The 19913-nt window shown below is 35.6% G+C and overlaps 1 protein-coding gene across 1 annotated transcript in view; it reads left to right on the top strand.

The window, feature by feature from the left end:
* Nucleotides 1-855: 855 nt before the first annotated feature.
* The window catches only part of ADGRV1 (adhesion G protein-coupled receptor V1), a 444163-nt gene continuing 425105 nt past the window's right edge, over nucleotides 856-19913 (top strand). Inside the window, exons 1-9 of the mRNA XM_059695089.1 lie at nucleotides 856-882; nucleotides 1028-1246; nucleotides 3704-3853; nucleotides 5443-5538; nucleotides 8031-8135; nucleotides 10192-10305; nucleotides 12706-13271; nucleotides 13633-13903; nucleotides 14290-14619. Of these exons, the coding sequence (XP_059551072.1) occupies nucleotides 856-882; nucleotides 1028-1246; nucleotides 3704-3853; nucleotides 5443-5538; nucleotides 8031-8135; nucleotides 10192-10305; nucleotides 12706-13271; nucleotides 13633-13903; nucleotides 14290-14619 (1878 nt within the window). The remainder of the gene's footprint in view (nucleotides 883-1027; nucleotides 1247-3703; nucleotides 3854-5442; nucleotides 5539-8030; nucleotides 8136-10191; nucleotides 10306-12705; nucleotides 13272-13632; nucleotides 13904-14289; nucleotides 14620-19913) is intronic.

The following is a 19913-nucleotide window of genomic DNA, read 5'->3' as shown; positions in this document are numbered from 1 at the left end:
TTAGAAAGCAGTCTCAAATAAGACAAATTTAAGGAAAACGTAGATACAACAAAGAAATCAATTTATTTGTAGAGTTTTAGTTTAAACTGCTTTGTATACCTTTTTCAAGAGTTCTCTTATAATTGTTTGATCAAATAAATAGATGAGTAAGTTCCATTAGGATTATTGATCCATTCAGTAATTTTTTAGTTTTTGCTTGTATTTTAGTTTCATTTGGGGGGGGAAGATGGGCTTTAATTAAGCTTTCATGTTGCTACTTATGTTTTTCTTAGAATAAATTGGACGGTCATTTTTGTTGTTGTTAATCTTCCCCTGAGGTTATTTTCCAATTAATTTTTAGAGAGAGTGGAGGGGAGGTGAAGAGACAGAAAGAGAAACATCGATGTGAGAGAGACAGACACATCAATTGGTTGCCTCCCACGTGAGCTCTGACCAGGGCGGGGATGGAGCCTGTAACAGATATGTGTCCTTGACTGGGAATCAAACCTGGGATTCTTCAGTCTACAGGCCAGTGTGCTCTTATCAACTGAGCCAAACTGGCTAGAGCTGGAGGGTCATTTTAAAAAATATATATATTTTATTGATTTTTTTACAGAGAGGAAGGGAGAGAGATAGAGAGTTAGAAACATTGGTGAGAGAGAAACATCGATCAGCTGCCTCCTGCACACTCCCCACTGGGGATGTGCCCGCAACCAAGGTACATGCCCTTGACCGGAATCGAACCTGGGACCCTTGAGTCCACAGGCCGACGCTCTATCCACTGAGCCAAACCGGTTAGGAACTAAATTTGATAAGTAAGTTTAAGGTTAGTTATAATTATCTTGATATATAAGATAAAGAATAAGACATTTAGTTATGAATACTAAAAGGAACCACAGAAGAGTTTGTGATTTTTAATTTATTTCTGTGATCACATATGTGAATTGGATGCCTTAATATTTGCTGCATTTATGTTGTAGTTGCTTACTATGTAACTCTTCACTCTGTATATATTTGTAGACAACACAGTCAAATGAAAATGTATTAGATACGTTTTGTGAACAAATTTTTTTCTCCCATAGGGATGCCCTCTACATCTTTATTCGTAAATCTTCTTTCAGCTTTATTCATCCCTTTTGTGTTTGGAGAAACAGAAATAAGGTTTGCTGGACAAACAGAATTTGTAGTTAATGAAACAAGTACAACAGTTATTCGTCTTGTCATCGAAAGGATAGGAGAGCCAGCAAATGTCACAGCAATTGTGTCGGTAAGAAACGATTGTAGTTCTATCCTTAACTGAAATATATATTAAATTTCTCAGTTTCCAAGAGTTTTTTTTTAACTGTTTGAGATTCTGAGTAGTTTGATCATGATAAATGATTTGCATATACACTGTTCCATTTATACAGGTTTATGGAGTGGAGTGCTCCAAGGTGGCCTGTGTGTTTGTCAATAATAGTATTTTAAAGATACAGACTGAAAAAAAAAATAAAGACATAGACTGATTATTTTAAAATGTTCATGTTTATTTTAAAACAAATAAAACAAAAAAATCAATTAGGATTTCTAAGTAAAAGAATATTTTATTTTGGGTAATTTGGATTCTAGTTGTCTCTGCTTGAAAATATTATCTATTGTCAGGTGGCTTTAGTAAATATATGAAATATTTAAAAGTAGAAGAAAGCAATTAAAAAACCCTTAGTTATGTCACAGCTCTCTCTCTCTCTCTCTCTCTCTCTCTCTCTCTCTATTAGGAGAAATTAGGTAGATCAGCTTACATTGAAATTAGGTAGAATTTGTTAAACTCTTACACACAGTTTGATTATTGGATGAATATGTTGTGTTTATGTTTAACCAAAAAGTACTGCCATATGACCTCTAAGGATATTATTATATTTGAGGCTCAAAATGCTTGAGATTTTTGTTTTCTGAAAGAAGTTTTTAAGCAGTAGGTTATATGATCACATTCTGAAATAATGTGAAGAGAGACAAAGAGAAAAACTACATATGCAGCAAACCTAATATTACACTTTTGTGCATTACTTCTAGTTTTTAACTTATTACATATATGTATATAGTTATTGAGTTTATTTTTTGATATATACTATACTTGATAATCTTGCACATATAATTTTGCTTGTATTTTAATACATTTTTCAGGTTGGTCTATTCTCAGCTTTTCTTGATAGTGGTGTCATCATTTCCCAATCATTGCTCAACTATTTTTCATTGAGGTTGCTGTCAATTTGTGTTGTTAGAAATGTTGCTTTAATGAAACTATTTATATATGTATTGATTTTTTAAAATATATTTTTTATTGATTTCGGAGAGGAAGGGAGAGGTAGAAAGAGAGATAGAAACATCAATGATGAGAGAGAATCATTGATCATCTGCCTCCTGCACACCTTCCTTTGGGGATCGAGCCCACTGCAACCCAGGCATGTGCCCTGACTAGGATGGAACCATGACCTCCTGGTTCATAGGTTGACGCTCAACCACTGAGCCACACCGGCTGGGCCTATTTTTGCATATTTTGGATTGTTAAATGATTTTTTTGGTTGGATGACTGTGTTTTCCCCCTTTGTTTCAGTGACTTTTGATATTTATTATTTTCTAAATGACTGTGCCACTTTTTATATTAAATTATGAGAACAACTTTTCCCCGGCCCTTGGGAACTTACTTGGATCAAGTGTTTAAAACGTAATCCTATATAATAAAAAGCTAATATGCTAATTAGACTGGACAGTGGAACGATCTTCGGGAATGACCAGTGGGCAGGGGGCAGGGCTGAGAGGCAGCAGGGGCCATGAGAGCGTACTCCTGCATGAATTTCATGCATCAGGCCTCTAGTTTATTATAAACGAAAATTAGAGCTAGACTAAAATTTGCCTATACATGTCCTTTACTTTTTATTTATTTTCTAGTAGCTAAGTTATTCATTTTGAGTTATTAGTAAAAGAAATCTCATTTAGATTTGCACAAGAAGCTGCTGCTTTATAATTTCATAATTATTGTTCCCTTGAGAATCTTATTAGCAATGCTGACATAGAATGAGGTCTTAAAAAGTTAAGGAAAAGTTTATAATGACTAGTATGTTTGGGATGCTAAAAGAATTGGGTCTTTATTGGAGCTGTGGGAGAATATAAATAAAATTTCATTTTGAAAGTTTTGGAAAGAGCAGTTTCTTTGAAACTTAAAGGGAAAAGAATTAATTTTTCTAATACATTTTGCCAGGCTACTTTCAACCCTTAGCTGGGAGAGTTTTAGCTGCAGTTTGTCTTGTTAGGTTTGCTGTAATTCACTTCAGATCAATCAAGAGGCAGAGAAAAACATTCACATCATACTTTCCTTTGTAGTTATTACTTTTCTATGTAGTGATTTCTTTACGTTCCAGAGCATAAGCAAATGTTTTTGTGCAGCATCATTTCTTTTTATAATGTCTTTTGAAGATGATTATTGGTTGTTAAATATTTGCCTTTGTACATCTTATCTGTAAATATAGTGTTATTTCACTGGAGCGGTGGGGGCTTGCCTGGGATCGGAATGGCCAACCAGGGAAAAAGGAGACATATGTAAAACTTTAGACAATAAAAACAAAACAAAACAAAAACATAGTGTCACCTGATGATTCATGCTTTCCCTGTTGATTGCTCCAGTTGGTGTCAGGTTTTCTTGTCTTAACACTGCACTGTGTAAGAAATGTCTATATTTCACATTTGATAGCTGTATGGAGAAGACACCGGGGACTTTTTTGACACATACGCTGCAGCTTTTATACCTGCTGGAGAAACAAACAGGACAGTGTACATAGCAGTATGTGATGATGACATACCAGAGCCTGATGAGACTTTTATTTTTCACTTAACATTACAGGTAAATCCTCCCCACCCAAAACTTAAGCTCATAAAAATCTTGTAATGCTTATAAGTCTATTTCTCTAGAGATAAGCCCATTTAGCTGGTAAGTGGTGGTTTTCATAGAAGCCAGAGCTGAAAACCTCTTTAGCAATTCCACTGTGTGGTTATTCCTCAGAGTCTTCTTTAGAAGATCCTACAGCTAGTTTTTGGATCCATTGAGCTTATTTAGGAATTTCCATGGCAGATGCTCAAGAAAACCTTGTCTTTCATTTGGCCCTTTTCTCTTTTGTCCTTTCCCTGCTACCAGATGCACAAAAAATGACCGTGACTTCTGAATTCAAAGGAGAAGGATACAAAAAGGCAGGCATGGAAGTGGGAGGTCCCAATGCATTTGAATAAATTCGGAGTATCTCTGGGAAAAATGCTTGAATAGCTTAAGGTTTAATTGTCCTTTGTGGGTTAATCTGTTAGGTTGAGGCAATGACTACTAACAATGCTGTAGTTAATTTTTCTAAAGGGTATTGAGAATTTTTTTTTATTATATTAGTATAATTAACTTTCATGAAAATGATACTTGCAACACGCATGTTTTGCTTGGTACACTCTTTTTTTAAAAAACATTTTATTGATTTTTTTTTTTTACAGAGAGGAAGGGAGAGGGAGAGGGAGAGAGAGTTAGAAACATCGATGAGAGAGAAACATCGATCAGCTGCCTCCTGCACACTCCCCTCTGGGGATGTGCCCGCAACCAAGGTACATGCCCTTGACTGGAATCGAACCTGGGACCTTTCAGTCCACAGGCTGACGCTTTATCCACTGAGCCAAACCGGTTAGGGCTGTACACTCTTTTTTTTTTTTTTTTTTAATATATATTCCTGTATGCTGTTGTTGAATAACAAGTAACGTTGCAGACAAGTCTTCTTACATTTATTAGAAAAGTAGTTTTAATATTTTATTATTATTTTTAAAAATATATTTTTATTGATTGCAAAGAGGAAGGGAAAGGGAGAGAGAGATAGAAACATCAATGAAGAGAGAGAATCAATGACTGGCTGCCTCCTGCATGCCCCCTACTGGGGATTGAGCCCGCAACCCGGACATGTGCCCCTGATCAGAATCGAACCCGGGACCCTTCAGTCTGCAGGCTGACTTTCTATCCACTGAACCATATTAGCTAGGGCTTAATATTTTATTTTTAATTTGACTCTATGATTTGTGCAATAACTAATTATTAAATGTCAGCACCTTCTAAAGTATAAGAAAAAGAATTATGTTTGAATAGAATTTCATACTGCTTACTTTATTCTCTGTCACATCAGTAATGACATTAGAATAATTATAATACATATAATACTAGCCATTGATTACTTATAATTATAATGATTTATATTTTAATAGTGATTATTTCCAAAACTTTTTTCAAGAATTCTTGCTGGGAATCTTTTGCAATGTTGACTGAGTTTAAATGTATTTAACCTGTGCATTAAAAGTATTCTTGTATTTTTATTCACATTCTTAATAGTTACTTAAAGACAAATTTTGTTAAAATGATTATTTTTTCCACTGATTTTTAAATTATTAATTTATTTTTGGGTTTTTTTTTAGAATCCTTCAGCAAATGTGAAGCTTGGATGGCCACGGACTGTTACTGTGACAATATTATCAAATGACAATGCATTTGGAATTATTTCATTTAATATGGTATGGTTACAACTTGATTATCTTGTGGTTGCTAGATAATCGTGGAATTTTTTGATAATTGGTTATGATATTACCAAGTATCATTGTCTTTTAATACTTAAATAAAAATTGCTCTAACTTCATTTGTATTCATATTCTATCGACTGTCCATTTGTTTTGTCAAAGATTTCTTTGTATTGAGGAGGGCTATACCATCATGGTCATCTCTTATTCTAATTTCTCTCTGTTGATCATTCCATCCAACTTATGTGTTACCTCCTTTGGTGGTCTCTAGCTCGGATGTCATCTTAGTCGGTTAGATTTGTTAAAACAGAATACCATAGCCTGGGTGGCTTGAAAACAACAGGCATTTATTTCGTACTTCTGGTGGCTGAGAAGTCCAAGGTCGAGGCATCCACCTATTCAGTGTCTGGTGGAGGCCCACTTCCTGGTTCATAGGCAGCTGTCTTTTTGCTGTGTTCTCATGTGGCAGAGGGGGCGAGGAAGTTTCTTTTTTAAGAGCACTAATCCCATTCATGTGGGCAAAGCCTTCATGACCTAATCTCCTCCCCAGAGCCCCACCTTCTCATACCATCACATTGCAGGTTAGGGTTTCAGCATGAATCTGGTGCTCGGGCAGGATGGAGTGTGCAGAAACATTCCGTCTGTAGCAGATGTTATAACCCAATTTTTTTTTATTGTTTTTGCTTGATTTCCCCAATTGCCACTTAAAGCATTGCCTGTCAGCCTCTTCTCAAAGTTTGGAGTGACTCCAGAAAAAGAAAAACATATGGAAAGAAAACTAAAAAAACTAATAAACTTAAAATTGAATAGCAGACATTATAGTGCTTAAAATGTCTTTGGTCAATCCCTACCCTGAGACTTCCCCGTTAATTAATATTTCCTAAAGGTTAAAACTCCATGTCCTAACCTCTCAGTTTTGCTCAGCAGTTTACTTTTTTCTCCCTTATCACCAAATGTCAGTGTCCATGGCCAGTTCTACATTCAGAGGGTTTTATCTTTAGACACAAACACACAAGACAGGTCCCAGGTCTTAAAGCAAAATCTATCTTAAATACAATTGGATTTTGCCACTACGTTTTAGACTACAATGACCTTCCTGATACGGAGACTCTTTGAATCATATTACTTTTGTTATCATTACTAAAAGATGAGGTCATACTCTGCAGCTTTTTGTTTATTTTCCAATTTCGATTGCAACTACAATTGGTATATTCCATGTCATTTTCTTCAATTATCTTTGAAACAGGTGGGCTATAGATAAGAATGATCCTCATAACTGCAATATTTTTATTAAAAAGGATATGTGGATAACATCAATATAGTAGACATTTTCTAACCTCCATTATATATTGTCATTTACAGAAATGAAATTAATCAATAATTTATTTTGAATGCTGGGGAATTATAGTTAATTATGAAGCAGGCTCCCTTACTTGCTTAATTTCCCTCCCGATTGCCTTTCCTCTGCACTCACTTCTAATTTACCTTCCCTAACGTTATATTGATTTGTTTAAAATATTCTTTCTTTTTTACTGTTGGCATTATACATCTTGACCTCTGGGAATGAATTCTTGTTTCTAACTTTGGTCCCAGGTCCATGATATGTGGTCTCTCACTGGGTAGCTGCCCTGCATGACTAAAATTAAACTAAATAACTGTTAACCTCACAGTCGTTGCTAAATAGGCTGACTTTGGTTCCCAGCAGAGATCATGATTATAATGATGATGAAGATAACATTAATGATAATAATAGTAACTGCCAACGTTTACTGAACCTTCACTGTGTGTCACCTACTAGGATAAGCACTTGATGTGAATAATCTCATTGAAACCTTATCATAACCCTTCGTGACAGGCATTCCTATCCCAGTTTATCGATGGGATCCTGAAACTTAGAGTCCTCTGGAGAGTGGGCACCACTGCCCTAGTTAGTGTGCACCTGGTCGCTTCCCTCCTCCTCCTCTTCTGTGCTGAGCTTCAGCCAGCCAAGCCAGCACATTTCAACATTTGAAGTCCTGGCTCTTTTGCTCAGTAATGATGTCCTGAAAAAGTCATTAGCACTTGTCTGCTTTTCAATGGTGAGCTGACCAATGAGGGAAATAGTGGTTGGGAGCAAGGCCGAGTGACTGCACCAGTGAGCTGCCCTGGTCCGGAGGTGGAACTCATTTTTGTGATCTCCTATGCCCCTGTGAGCATTTGAATTTGCCATCTTTTGAGTAGATAATCTTTAGGATTCCTCAACGGAACAGCTAGTTAATGCGAGAACCTGTTAAAAACTGACATCGTTTGCATGACAAGTTTTATGTTCCTTTTTTTAACCATTTAAATACTTTTATTAGCTGCAGTTATTGGATGCTAGGAAATACCACATCCTTGAGAGTACAATGTGGGTGGATTTGTCGGTGGAAATGCAGTATTTCTAAGGGAACAGTTTGTAGCTTTGGTCCTACCTCTGCTCAGCGCCTGAATGTCTTTGCTCTTCCCTATAGCCATCCTCAATCACAGTGCGGGAGCCCAGGGGCAGGAACGAATCTGTGCCCCTGACTCTCATCAGAGAAAAAGGAACCTATGGAATGGTCACGGTCACTTTTGAGGTATGTTTACTCTGAAAAAATTTTAAGTGGCAACATTTTAGAGTTCATACCCGATAGCTATAATTTTAAAAATCAAGGTACTTTGTATAAGAAATATGACCCTTATATTCCACAAATGAGTGAGACCTTTAATAAAAATGAAATTAAATACTTTTATTATTTGATAAATTTCATGGTTAATATAAAAATGTTTTCCTTGTTACTTGAATATACTGTGCTTACATGGAACACAGTGTATCATTTAACCACAAAATACAATGGTAATATGTTAACTCTATAAAATTTATAGAACCTTTAGGATAAACTTTGTCAAGGATATAAAATATTTAAATGCCCATGGATCACTTAGACTTATACAAAGTTACTTAATATGCAGTCTTCCCCATCTGCATTTTCCATTTTAAAAAAGTAGTTGCACTCCACTGTGGAGTTCTGTAGATACTATAGCATTTGACATGAATAAGATAGGCTGTGGGTGAGGTGTATTTCTTCTGGTGCTGGCTGTAACCATTCCATTTTATTGCTTAGCACATGCTCACCATTATGTCATCATATTGCTGTTCTATGAGATACATATTTAAATCTTCAACTAATTTTTGTTTTATAAGATCCAAAACATGATCATATACTATTTTCAAACATTAACACCTTGAAAAGTCTTGCTACCAATTTATATCTTCATTATGAATTATGACATCAATAAAATGGGTAATTTGATTTATGTAACATAATTCTACTGAAGCATAGAAGAGTTTAACCTGTGCTGGTGGAGTCCTACATCATATGGTGGTTATGTTAATGACATAAGAAAATAAACTGGCATAAGGCAGTAATGCATGAAAAGCATAGGCAATAATTAAATATGCAGCAGTCTTTCAAGTTCTACAGAAGAAGCCTTAAGCAATATTTAATCTGCTTAGGAATATGCACTTAGATCATCCATTCTTGAAATTTTTTCTGATAATAATAAATATGGGAAAAGTGTGAAAAATTGTAGAAAGGACATGGCATCGTCAGTTACAGTGTTTTCAACTTTGCTGTGGATGTCTGAAGTTATTTTATTGGCTCTTAACTCTTTTGTTCAGTTGAAATAGTTACAGGTTTCATTTGTGGAGCCCTTAATATTTCCATATACTATTCTAATGCATTACTCTAATGCTGTTTTCACTGCATGTAAACAGCAACTCTTTCCAGCATTCAGTCTCTCTCATGCCCTTTTAAATTTTATCTCCATAATCCTTATCTGCATCTCACACAAACTCATTTATTATTTGTTCCTTTTCATCAAATGTAAGGGCCTGGTGGTTTGGGAGTTTGCCTTGTTCACTGCTGTATACTTACTACCTAAAAAAGGTCAGGCACAGAGTACTTAGTAAATACCTTTCAAAGGAATGATTTTTATTAAATCTTCACATCTAGCCTGTTATAAATTATCAGAGGCCCAGTGCACAGATTTGTGCATGGGCGGGGTCCCTTGGCCTGGTCAGCGATCAGGGGTGAGGGAGGTAGGCCAGCCGAGGGCGCGAGGGATAGGTTATGGGAGGTTGGCCGGCCAGAGGGAGGGACCATGGGAGGTTGGCCGGCCATGGGAGGTTGGCTGTGGGAGCAGTGCGCGTCATAGCAACTGGTCATTCGATCGCTTAGGCTTTTATATATATATAGATTATGCTCATTTGAAAGATGAGGAAAATGCTGCATAGAGTTGTTAAATACCTTGCATAGTCCCTGGTGGAATTGGTATTTGCTTCCATTACTTAAGAGAATTTACTAACTTTGAATAACTTTCTCTCAAGAAAAATATTTATAACTCTTTTTCCTCAGGTTTAATACAATGGTTGGGCTAAAAGAGAAAGCTCTTCAAAACTATGTAGTTTAGTGTAATTACAGTCGAGATCTGTAATTATAGGTCTTGACTGTTAGTTGGAAGGGCAGACTTACATTTGGTTAGTATAATTTTTGCACAACATTTTAAAATAAACTTTCAGATTTTTGTCAGCGGACATCACAATAATGCTTTTTTACTCTTGTGAACTATTTTACATCTATTTCTTTGCAGGTAGAGGGTGGCCCAAATCCACCGGAAGAAGATTTGAGTCCAGCTAAAGGAAACATCTCCTTTCCCCCGGGCATAGCAATAGTAGTTTATAACCTGACAGTGCTTGATGATGAGGTGGGATAATGTGAAATGTTCAGATGGGACAAGGACTCTGTCTGTGTTATAGACATATTAGAGAACATTATGTCAAAGATTAAGTTGTGTTCAGTATTTGAAATTATTCAAGAACACAGTCCTGTGTAAAGTTAGTATAGTGTCCAGTCATACTTTAGCTATAAAAAGCTCTTTTGGAATATATCTTGTTAATATTTTCCTTATTTATTTCACATTAAATCGTACTGTATATCTAAAAGCTGATGAACCTGAATATAATTGTCAACCACAAAAATCTAAGCATTTTGTAAATGCTCATGATTGATTTTCTTAGTGATTTCGGTTCCGATCAGGTACAGTACTACTTATTCAGCATAATATTTTACTATAAATGCAAAGAAGTTTTTTACTATAGTTGGTATTCTTTTGTTTCGATATTTTTAATGTTCACATTCAGAGAAAGGCTTTAGTTATTTTTGCATTTCACATTGAAGTTACCAAGGATTGAGATATATGACTGCTAAGGGAAGAATGAGTTTGAATGATAATATGCAAGTATATCCACCATGAGCTAAAGAAGACAAACCATGACTTTTACCTTTAAAAAATCTTAGTATTGCCAGCGGGAAAAAGAGGGAATAGCTAGGAATTTATAATCATCCCTCTACCTTCCTACAAAAAAGTTAGGAAACCCATTCACAAGTCCCAAGAGAAGAAAGAAAAATAAAAAAAGTAAACATTATTAGAAAAGAGTGTTTCTCTTGAAATAGATGAAATATTAGGTAGCAGTATAACTAGTTTATATTCTGGGAGCTAACAGAAACGTTTTGCTTTTAGATCCAGGAACAGTAAAAATTTTATAATTTGGCGCAATAATTAACTATACATTTTAATTGTAAATGTAAAAGCCCTGCTGTAACCGGTTTGGCTCAGTGGATAGAGCGTTGGCCTGCGGACTGAAGGGTTCCAGGTTCGATTCCGGTCAAGGGCACGTACCTTGGTTGCGGGCACATCCCCAGTAGGAAGTGTGCAGGAGGCAGCTGATCAATGTTTCTCTCTCATCGATGTTTCTAACTCTCTCTCTCCCTCTCTGTAAAAAAATCAATAAAATATATTAAAAAAAGGGAACAGTTAAAAAAATGTAAAAACCCTTCTAAGGATCTAATGTGCAACATGGTGATGATAGCTAATAATTATGGTATTGTATACTTGAAAGTGGCTGACAGTAGACCATAAGCATTCTCACCACATACACATAAGAGTTAACTATGTGAGGTGATGGATGTGTTAATTATCTTGATCTTGGTAATCATTTGACAATATGTGTATATATAAAATCATCACATTGCACCCTTTAAATATAATTGTATTTTTCAATCATCCTCAATAAAGTTGGGGAAAAAAGATCATCAATCAAGTCATATTTTATTTTCTGTGATAAATAGCTTTACCTCTTTCATTGATTGCTATTGATTGAGGTAAAAAGATATATTTTTTCACTTTTATTCATAAAATAGAATTTATAGTGAAGGAAAGCTCAAACAGCACAGTGGAAATTATCCCTAAGATTTCCATGCAGTTACAAAAAATATATCCAGAGTATATATTTTAATTTTAACAATGTCAACATTTTCCCCAGTAGTGACTCTTATAGCTTGTTCTCCAGAGAGGCATGATGTGTATTTTGGAAATCATATGATTGTTATCATATGTTTAACTCTTGAATTAGAAACTCTTTATAAAGAAACAGAGTAAATCATATGGTTGAAAACTAATCATTTGCATGTGATGTTTAATGTAGTTTTCCGGATTCTTAGATATTTTTTGACCTTGACTGTTGCTTTTGACCCTACTAGTTCTGATAAAACTACTAAGAATATATGTTCATTTTACTATCAAATCTTTAGAGTTATCTAAAGATTGATCAAGGTTGAAAGACATTATACCTATACTTCATTATCTATTCACACCATTGCCTTATGAACTTTTCCTTCCCTATCTAAAATGTTATTTACTTTTAGAAAATATTTTAGCAAGTGGACACTAAACAAGCCACTCTATAGGCCCCCTTCAGTTAAATATATTTTTTTTAATATATTTTATTGATTTTTTACAGAGAGGAAGGGAGAGAGATAGAGAGTTAGAAACATGGATGAGAGAGAAACATTGATCAGCTGCCTCCTGCACATCCCCCAGTGGGGATGTGCCCGCAACCCAGGTACATGCCCTTGACCAGAATCGAACCCGGGACCCTTCAGTCCGCAAGCCGACGCTCTATCCACTGAGCCAAACCGGCTTCGGCAGTTAAATATTTTTAATTTTTATGTAATTTATTGAAACATAGTGACTTTTTACACTTTGGTTTCTTTGCAGGTGTTTTAGTTATTGATGTTTTTGCCATAATTAATATTTCTTTGACAGGTACCAGAAAATGATGAAACATTTTTGATTCAACTTAAAAGTGTAGAAGGAGGAGCTGAGATTAACACTTCTAGGAGCTCCGTTGAGATCATCATTAAGAAAAATGATAGTCCTGTGAGGTTCATTCAGAGCAATTATTTGGTACCGGAGGAAGACCACATTCTCATAATTCCAGTGATTCGTGGAAAAAATGACAGTGGATATCCAATTGGATCTGATGAATATGAAGTTTCAATCAGTTATGCTGTTGTAACTGGGAATTCAACAGCACATGCCCAGCAAAATGTAGACTTCATTGATCTTCAGCTAAACACAACTATTGTTTTTCCACCTTTTGTTCATGAATCATACCTGAAATTTCAAATAATTGATGACACCGTACCAGAGATTGCTGAATCGTTTCATGTTGTGTTACTAAAAGATACCTTAAAGGGAGATGCTGTGCTAGTAAGCCCTTCTGTTGTACAAATCACCATTAAGCCAAATGACAAACCTTATGGAGTCCTCTCATTCAACAGTGTCTTGTTTGAAAGGACAGTTATAATTGATGAAGATACAACATCAAGGTATGGTTTATTTTAAGCCTAAACCTGTTTCTCCAATCACTTTTTTATATTATTCCAAGATTTAATGTTTGTGGTGTTGGACACAATGCTGAACTCTTGAGAGTATGTCATTTCCTCCACCATGGTCTCACTGTTTTCTCTCCTACTTTGGGAGTGATTTAAATATGCAAGTGAATTCCTACTATAGTTGTTTCCTAGGATATATCTAAATATCAAATCCTTCATATTAAAAACAATCATTCCTTATGTATGGAGACTGTTTTTAACTGTATCTGATGGCCAACTTTACAGTTGAATACTCCATCTAAAGGAACTAGAGTGGATGGTGTGACTGTATATATTTCTTTCTTAAAAATTCTAGATTTGAAAATATTACCGTCGTCAGAAATGGCGGCACCCATGGGAATATTTCCGTGAACTGGGTGTTGACACGGAATAGCAGTGATCCCTCACCGGTAACAGCAGATATTGGACCAAGCTCTGGAGTTCTCCACTTTGCACAAGGGCAGATGTTGGCATCCATTCCTCTTACTGTCATTGATGATGATCTTCCAGAAGAGGCAGAAGCTTATCTGCTGCAGATTCTGCCTCATACAATACGAGGAGGTGCAGAAGTGAGTGAACCAGCAGAGGTAGGTCTCTTGTTATGCTTTACTCGTATTTCTGTGTCGTAGAAGAGCCAAAGAATTTGATCACACAGGTCTCATTTATGTGTACTTTGATGTGGCAGGAAGAACATTGGTTTTTGGAAATGATGATTGCTTCGCTTGCTCAAGGTTGTCCCTTCTGTAAATAAAAAGTTTAGTCTTAAAAAATTCAACAAACTATAAATTGGGAAGGTTTTCAGATCTGTTTTTGTCTCCTCTTTTACTCTAGTATACCAGTATACAAGAAGGGATCAGTTTTAGATATGATATGTAAGGAAATATTAAAAATCAGAATAGCCTAGCAAATAAACAGCTTGGGAATCTTGGAGGAGAGAATTATGCGTTTTAATATTTTATTCCTTTATCCTCAGCTTTTGTTCTACATTCAGGATAGTGATGATGTTTATGGCCTGATAACGTTTTTTCCTATGGAAAACCAGAAGATTGAAAGCAGCCCAGGAGAACGATATTTATCCTTAAGTTTTTCAAGATCAGGAGGAACTAAAGGAGATGTGAGGATGATTTATTCTGCACTTTATATTCCGGCCGGAGCGGTGGACCCTTTGCGAGCAAAAGATGGCATCTTAAATATATCCAGGAGAAACAGCCTCATTTTTCCAGAACAAAAAACCCAAGTCACTACCAAATTACCAATAAGGAATGATGCATTCCTTCAAAATGGGGCCCACTTCCTTATACAGGTATTTTAATGATTAAAGTAATTTAAACGTTGGTTAAATTGTAAGCGTACTTATCTATGTGAAAGAGTTAACTAACCATTATTTTGATCTCATTTATAATTTGGATTCTACTATTGGTTACTAGAAGTTACTTAGGGAGTCCAGAGAGGCATATTACGATGAAAAAAACAAGGGCTCTGCTAAAGGTAAAATTTTAATCAGGTGATAATAAAAGCACATCAGACATGAAATGCAGGTCAGAATATAATGGATGACATAGGGAAGTAACTCACAAACTGTCAATGGGGAAGGGGGGGGGATAGATAGAGGTCTGCAGTTCTTTTGAGTGATTTGAGAATATGTGACATAGGAATGGGGTGTGTAAGATACGTGTTTTTTCATGATTAATACTTACAGGGAAGGCATTCCAGAAATTAAGCAATATGAGAACAATTGTATACTGTAGATACTTTTAAATAATATACTAAAAATCTGTTTCTTTGTCTATTAACTGTATATAGCACCTCTGGATTTTCATCTACTTAATAAGAAGAAATAAGGGCCTTATAAACATATTCTCCATCTTACCTCTTATTTTTTAACTTTATTAACATTTTTATTGTCAAAGTTTAAAACATCTGCACTCACATGATAGTATGATTGTGCTTTGCATTTGGTTTTGGTTGATTCTGAAAATTAGAAAGCAATAAAAGTACTTATCAAGTTTTGTTAATGTAAATAAACATAGATTCAGATAGTGTGAATGATTCGTAAAGAGTATAATCTTATGTCACTATACTTTTTGTCAACTGAAATATATATAAAATGAAATCTCATTTTATTATTACTTTTGAATCATGCCACACTTAAATTTGTTTCATAATTTTGCGTAGACTTTGTCTTATGGTTTGTGCTTTCTCTGGAGTTTCTGAGTGCTCTTGTTTTACATACCACCCTCACCATGTTAGGGCTTGAAGCTGTCTAACATACTTTGAGTGTTGAGTTCAGCTGCATCGCTTTCTGTGCTTTACAACTGGGAGCTTTTTTACTGAGCTTTTGAATTTTCTTGATCTCTTGCCTTTTCCTTAAGTTGTGTTTTAAGTTTTGCTGTAATATATCTATCCTCAAATACATGTGCAGAAAATATATGTGCAAGGTAAACTTTTTGAGTCTTTGAGCATCTAAAGATGAAATTTTATGCATTGATAATTTGGCTAGGTAAAAATTTCTAGATTAAAATAATTTCTTCTTTACTCCTTGGGAAGGTTTGTTTTTTAATTTCTGTTGTTGCTGACATGAAATTTGATGGCAAAAAAAATAAAGCAGATAACTTGTTCTGTATCTCTGAAAGCTCTTTTTTTTTAACATCTTCTTGGTATTCTAAATTTCACAGGTCCTTGCCATGCACTTTCATTCTGAAGACTCTTGTCTTTTTTTTTTTTAATCTGGGCCACCACTCATGCTGTTTCTGAATTTCTTGACAATTCCTGGTGAAGGGTCTAGTGGGTGACCTGCTACAGGGATATATAATTTGTAGGGGATGCCTTTTTATAATATGCCCACCCAGAGGGAGATGATTTTCCAGTGTTCCCAAAGCTTTGTTACTCGTGGCGGGACATCCTGTTCATCATCTTTATTTTTATTATTACTGTTATTATTATTTTATTGTCTCCTCAAAATGAGGAAATTCTGATGTGCTGCATATTTTTGTCTATGAGGATAACCCACTCTTTGGAGGACCCTTGCCTTTCGCTTTTTGGAGAGACGGGTGAACAGAACAGGGAATCATTTACAGTTGTTTGTTTCCCCTGTGTCCTGTGGAATGCTCTTGTGAGCTGGCTGGGGGCGGGGTGATCTGGGTCTGTGAAGTGGAATTAAGCAAGCGGTCAAGCCCATACCCTGGCAGGAAGTTAAAGCAACTAGAACGCTGCCAGCAGAACACATATGAAGATATGTTTAGAGATTTTAAAAAGACTTTTATGTTTGGCTTTATACTAACTTTAAAGTTAGTTTTATTAGTATATGGAAATGCATACTAATTTCACCAGATTTCCCTTAGGGTGGCATTTCCAAACTTAGTGATTTCCAAGAACCTTTGGGAGACAATAACTTGTCAAGTGGAATTTCAGAATTGAATGGAGGTGTTTGTCTTTTGTTTTATTTTTGGTGTGAGCACTCTCTACCTTCTCTTTTCGACTCAGAGCATTCTCATTAGTGTGCATTGTCTCAGTCAGTTGAGACGGCCACAAAGAATACCATAGCCTGGTGGCTTCAACGATAGACATTCATTTCTCACAGTCCTGGAGGCCGGTGTCCTGGTTTGGAGGGGTTCTGGTGAGGCCGGCCTCCTGGTGTGGAGACTGCTGTCTTCTTGGTGTGTCTTCACGTAGTGGAGAGCCAGAAGAAGCAAGCTCTTTGCTATCTCTTCTTTTTTTTTAAAATATATGTTTTATTGATTTTTTACAGAGAGGAAGGGAGAGGGAGAGTTAGAAACATTGATGAGAGAGAAACATCCATCAGCTGCCTCCTGCACACCCACTACTGGGGATGTGCCCGCAACCAAGGTACATGCCCTTGACCGGAATCGAACCTGGGACCCTTGAGTCCGCAGCCAAACCCGTTAGGACACTATCTCTTCTTATAAGGGCACTAATTTCATCACGAGGGCTCTACCTCCCAAAGGTCCCCTCTCCAAATACCATCATTATTGGGGATTAAGATTTCAACATATGAATTCTGGGGGGATATAAACATTTAATTTGTAGCATATGTTTAAGGTTTTTGTGTTTCCATTATCTCAGCATTCAGTTCTCCCTTCTGTCTCTCCAGTTTTGCATAGGTCACAACTCATATGAGAACCAACTTATTAAAATAAGTGAAACGAAGCAAAGATTTTACACAGTTGCTTTTTGCTCCGTGGAGGCCTGGGCAGCCTGGCACTCCTACAGTGGCTGCCGTAACGAGACAGGAGTTTGAAGACTGATAATGCAGAAGTGCTGATTTTGATTTGTAGAGGACTTTTCTGTTCCCAGTCTAGTTTTCTGATTTCTTATGCTGCCTCAACCACTTTTTACTATGGATGACAATATTAGTAGCCTTTATAGTAAACTTTTAGTTTTTTAAAAATACCTTTCAATATCTCTAGCCAAGTAGCTGCAGAGAATCCTTAAGTAAACAAAACCTAATTAAGAAACTTAGATAGGGTCAGATATTATCCTAGCTAGTTTATGTTTCAACATTCTACATGAACATGACAATTTGTTTTTGGTGACACTTGAAAAGTAAGGTAACACTTGAAGAATCATGTAAAGTCTGGATATTTGGTGATCCCATGTTGGAAATCTGTTTGCACCACTAATTCTGAATTCAGTTCTTTATCTGTTTGCATATTCAGTTAAAAAACAAAGCTCTCACTGTGCAGACATTTTAATTTAACACTGTAGGGAAAAAAGGCATTATTAGTCACTGACACAGTTTCTTGAGGTTCAAAATAGCTGTAGGTCCTGGAAGGCTGGTTGGAATGAGAAGGTTGTGTAGTTTGTATAGTGCATAATGGATGAGCAATTCAAGAATAGGAGGCATCAGACTCTGCATGGAAAGTTGAATGAAACTGAAGAAAGGAGAATCTGAGACATGAGCTCCTCATTCTTCAGTGATCCTCTCAGCTACATACATCAGTCTGAGATACAACTTTTGGCAAGCTTGGGGTTACTAATGTGCCGCCCCAGTTGCAAACTGTCTGAAAGCAAAGAACAACTCGGTATGAATGGAACAGTTTGATTTAGCAGATGCTTAAGGAACCCAGACAAAAAGGCTTAGAGACCAGGAAATAAGCTATGTAAAATTAGCATTTTCTTTTTAATCAGTTCATTTTATAGCCTTCTATACCTTCTTTCTTTAAAATTTTCAAAATATGGTACTTAGAATTCTTTAACTTTTGATAAATATAAATATGACTTATTTTCTTTCTTTCTTTTTAGAAAGTTTTAAAGTAAAATTATATTCAGTTTTTTTCCCCTTCATGTTTTAAACAGTATTACCAGTTTAGAGCTTTGTGAATACATGGGAATGAGAATGTTCGTTCACACACATGTGTTTACATATGACCAGTGTATTTTACCACCATCTTTGCCTCTAAACAATGCATACTTTATATTTTATGCCATTCAAATATACATATTTTATTTTATTCTGTGTGCTATTTTTAAAGATAAATATATATATGTGTATGGGTATATAGATATTCCTTTTCTCTAGAAAGAATAACAGTTATACTTGTGTGGTTTTAGCTATTTATCTTTATATTTTATAAGATAAATTCAATGTACTAAGGAATCACACATTTTAGTTTACTTGACCCAGTTTATATACTAATATTTGGCAAAATTTGTCAATCTAATTTCTTTTTTCATTGACTCAAATGTATGTTTACCAAATATGGAATTTTTAATATCTTTCTCGTATATATGATTTTCAAGGCAAAGTGTGTGACATTTTTTAAAAGACATGTATTTTGCCCTTTAAAATGTATAATGTTCATAAAAAAATTTTAAGAGTATATGAGGGATCAGTACCAGTTCAGTCCACTTGTGGAAAACCCACTTAAATTACAGTTGTTACCACATTACAAAGCCTAATAGAGAGCTCTCGAGTGAGAGACCCATAATGTTTTGTTAAGTTCAAAACTGCTTTTTACCTTAAAATTGCTATGCTTTTTGCAGTCCTATAATGATTATTTTTACATTTAAGTGAATACTGTGAAGTTTGATAAGTTGGATTTTGAAAAATTACAATGTTAAATGTTGAAAATTTGTTATAGATCAGGATTCCTACAGAGCTCAGTTTATGTTGGCGAGATGAATCAACAAATATTTCTTGTGTAGCTGCTGCAGTTTGAGATCTATGTCAGGTATTGGGAAAATACTGAGAAGGACACAAACTCACAAGAACTCTATAATCCTGTTGGGAAGTGAAAGCCCATAATACACATAATGATCATAAGCAAGCAATGTGTGAAATTTATAATTAAGTCTAAGTTTAGTGAGAATAACAATAGAAGTTCCAAAACAAATAGAATAGAAAGGGCTAGAAGATCCGAGGAAATCTTCATGGAAGAGAGGGAAATGTAATTGGTCTTTAAGAGCAGGTACACTTTGGACTTGTGAAATGATGCAGGAAGGCTATTCTGGATGAGGAGAGCACCATCAAAGCTACTCTGGTGGTCATGTTCCTTAATTACAGGGACACTCCATGTTTTACAGGTGTTGCATTTCTTTAAATGTAAAGGCATACTAAGTCACATTTGGAGTTTCAGT

This window comes from Myotis daubentonii, chromosome 4 (assembly GCF_963259705.1).
Source record: "Myotis daubentonii chromosome 4, mMyoDau2.1, whole genome shotgun sequence".
Classification (NCBI taxonomy): domain Eukaryota; kingdom Metazoa; phylum Chordata; class Mammalia; order Chiroptera; family Vespertilionidae; genus Myotis; species Myotis daubentonii.
Note: the sequence above shows the minus strand (reverse complement) of the source record. Positions and strands in the feature narration are given on the sequence as shown.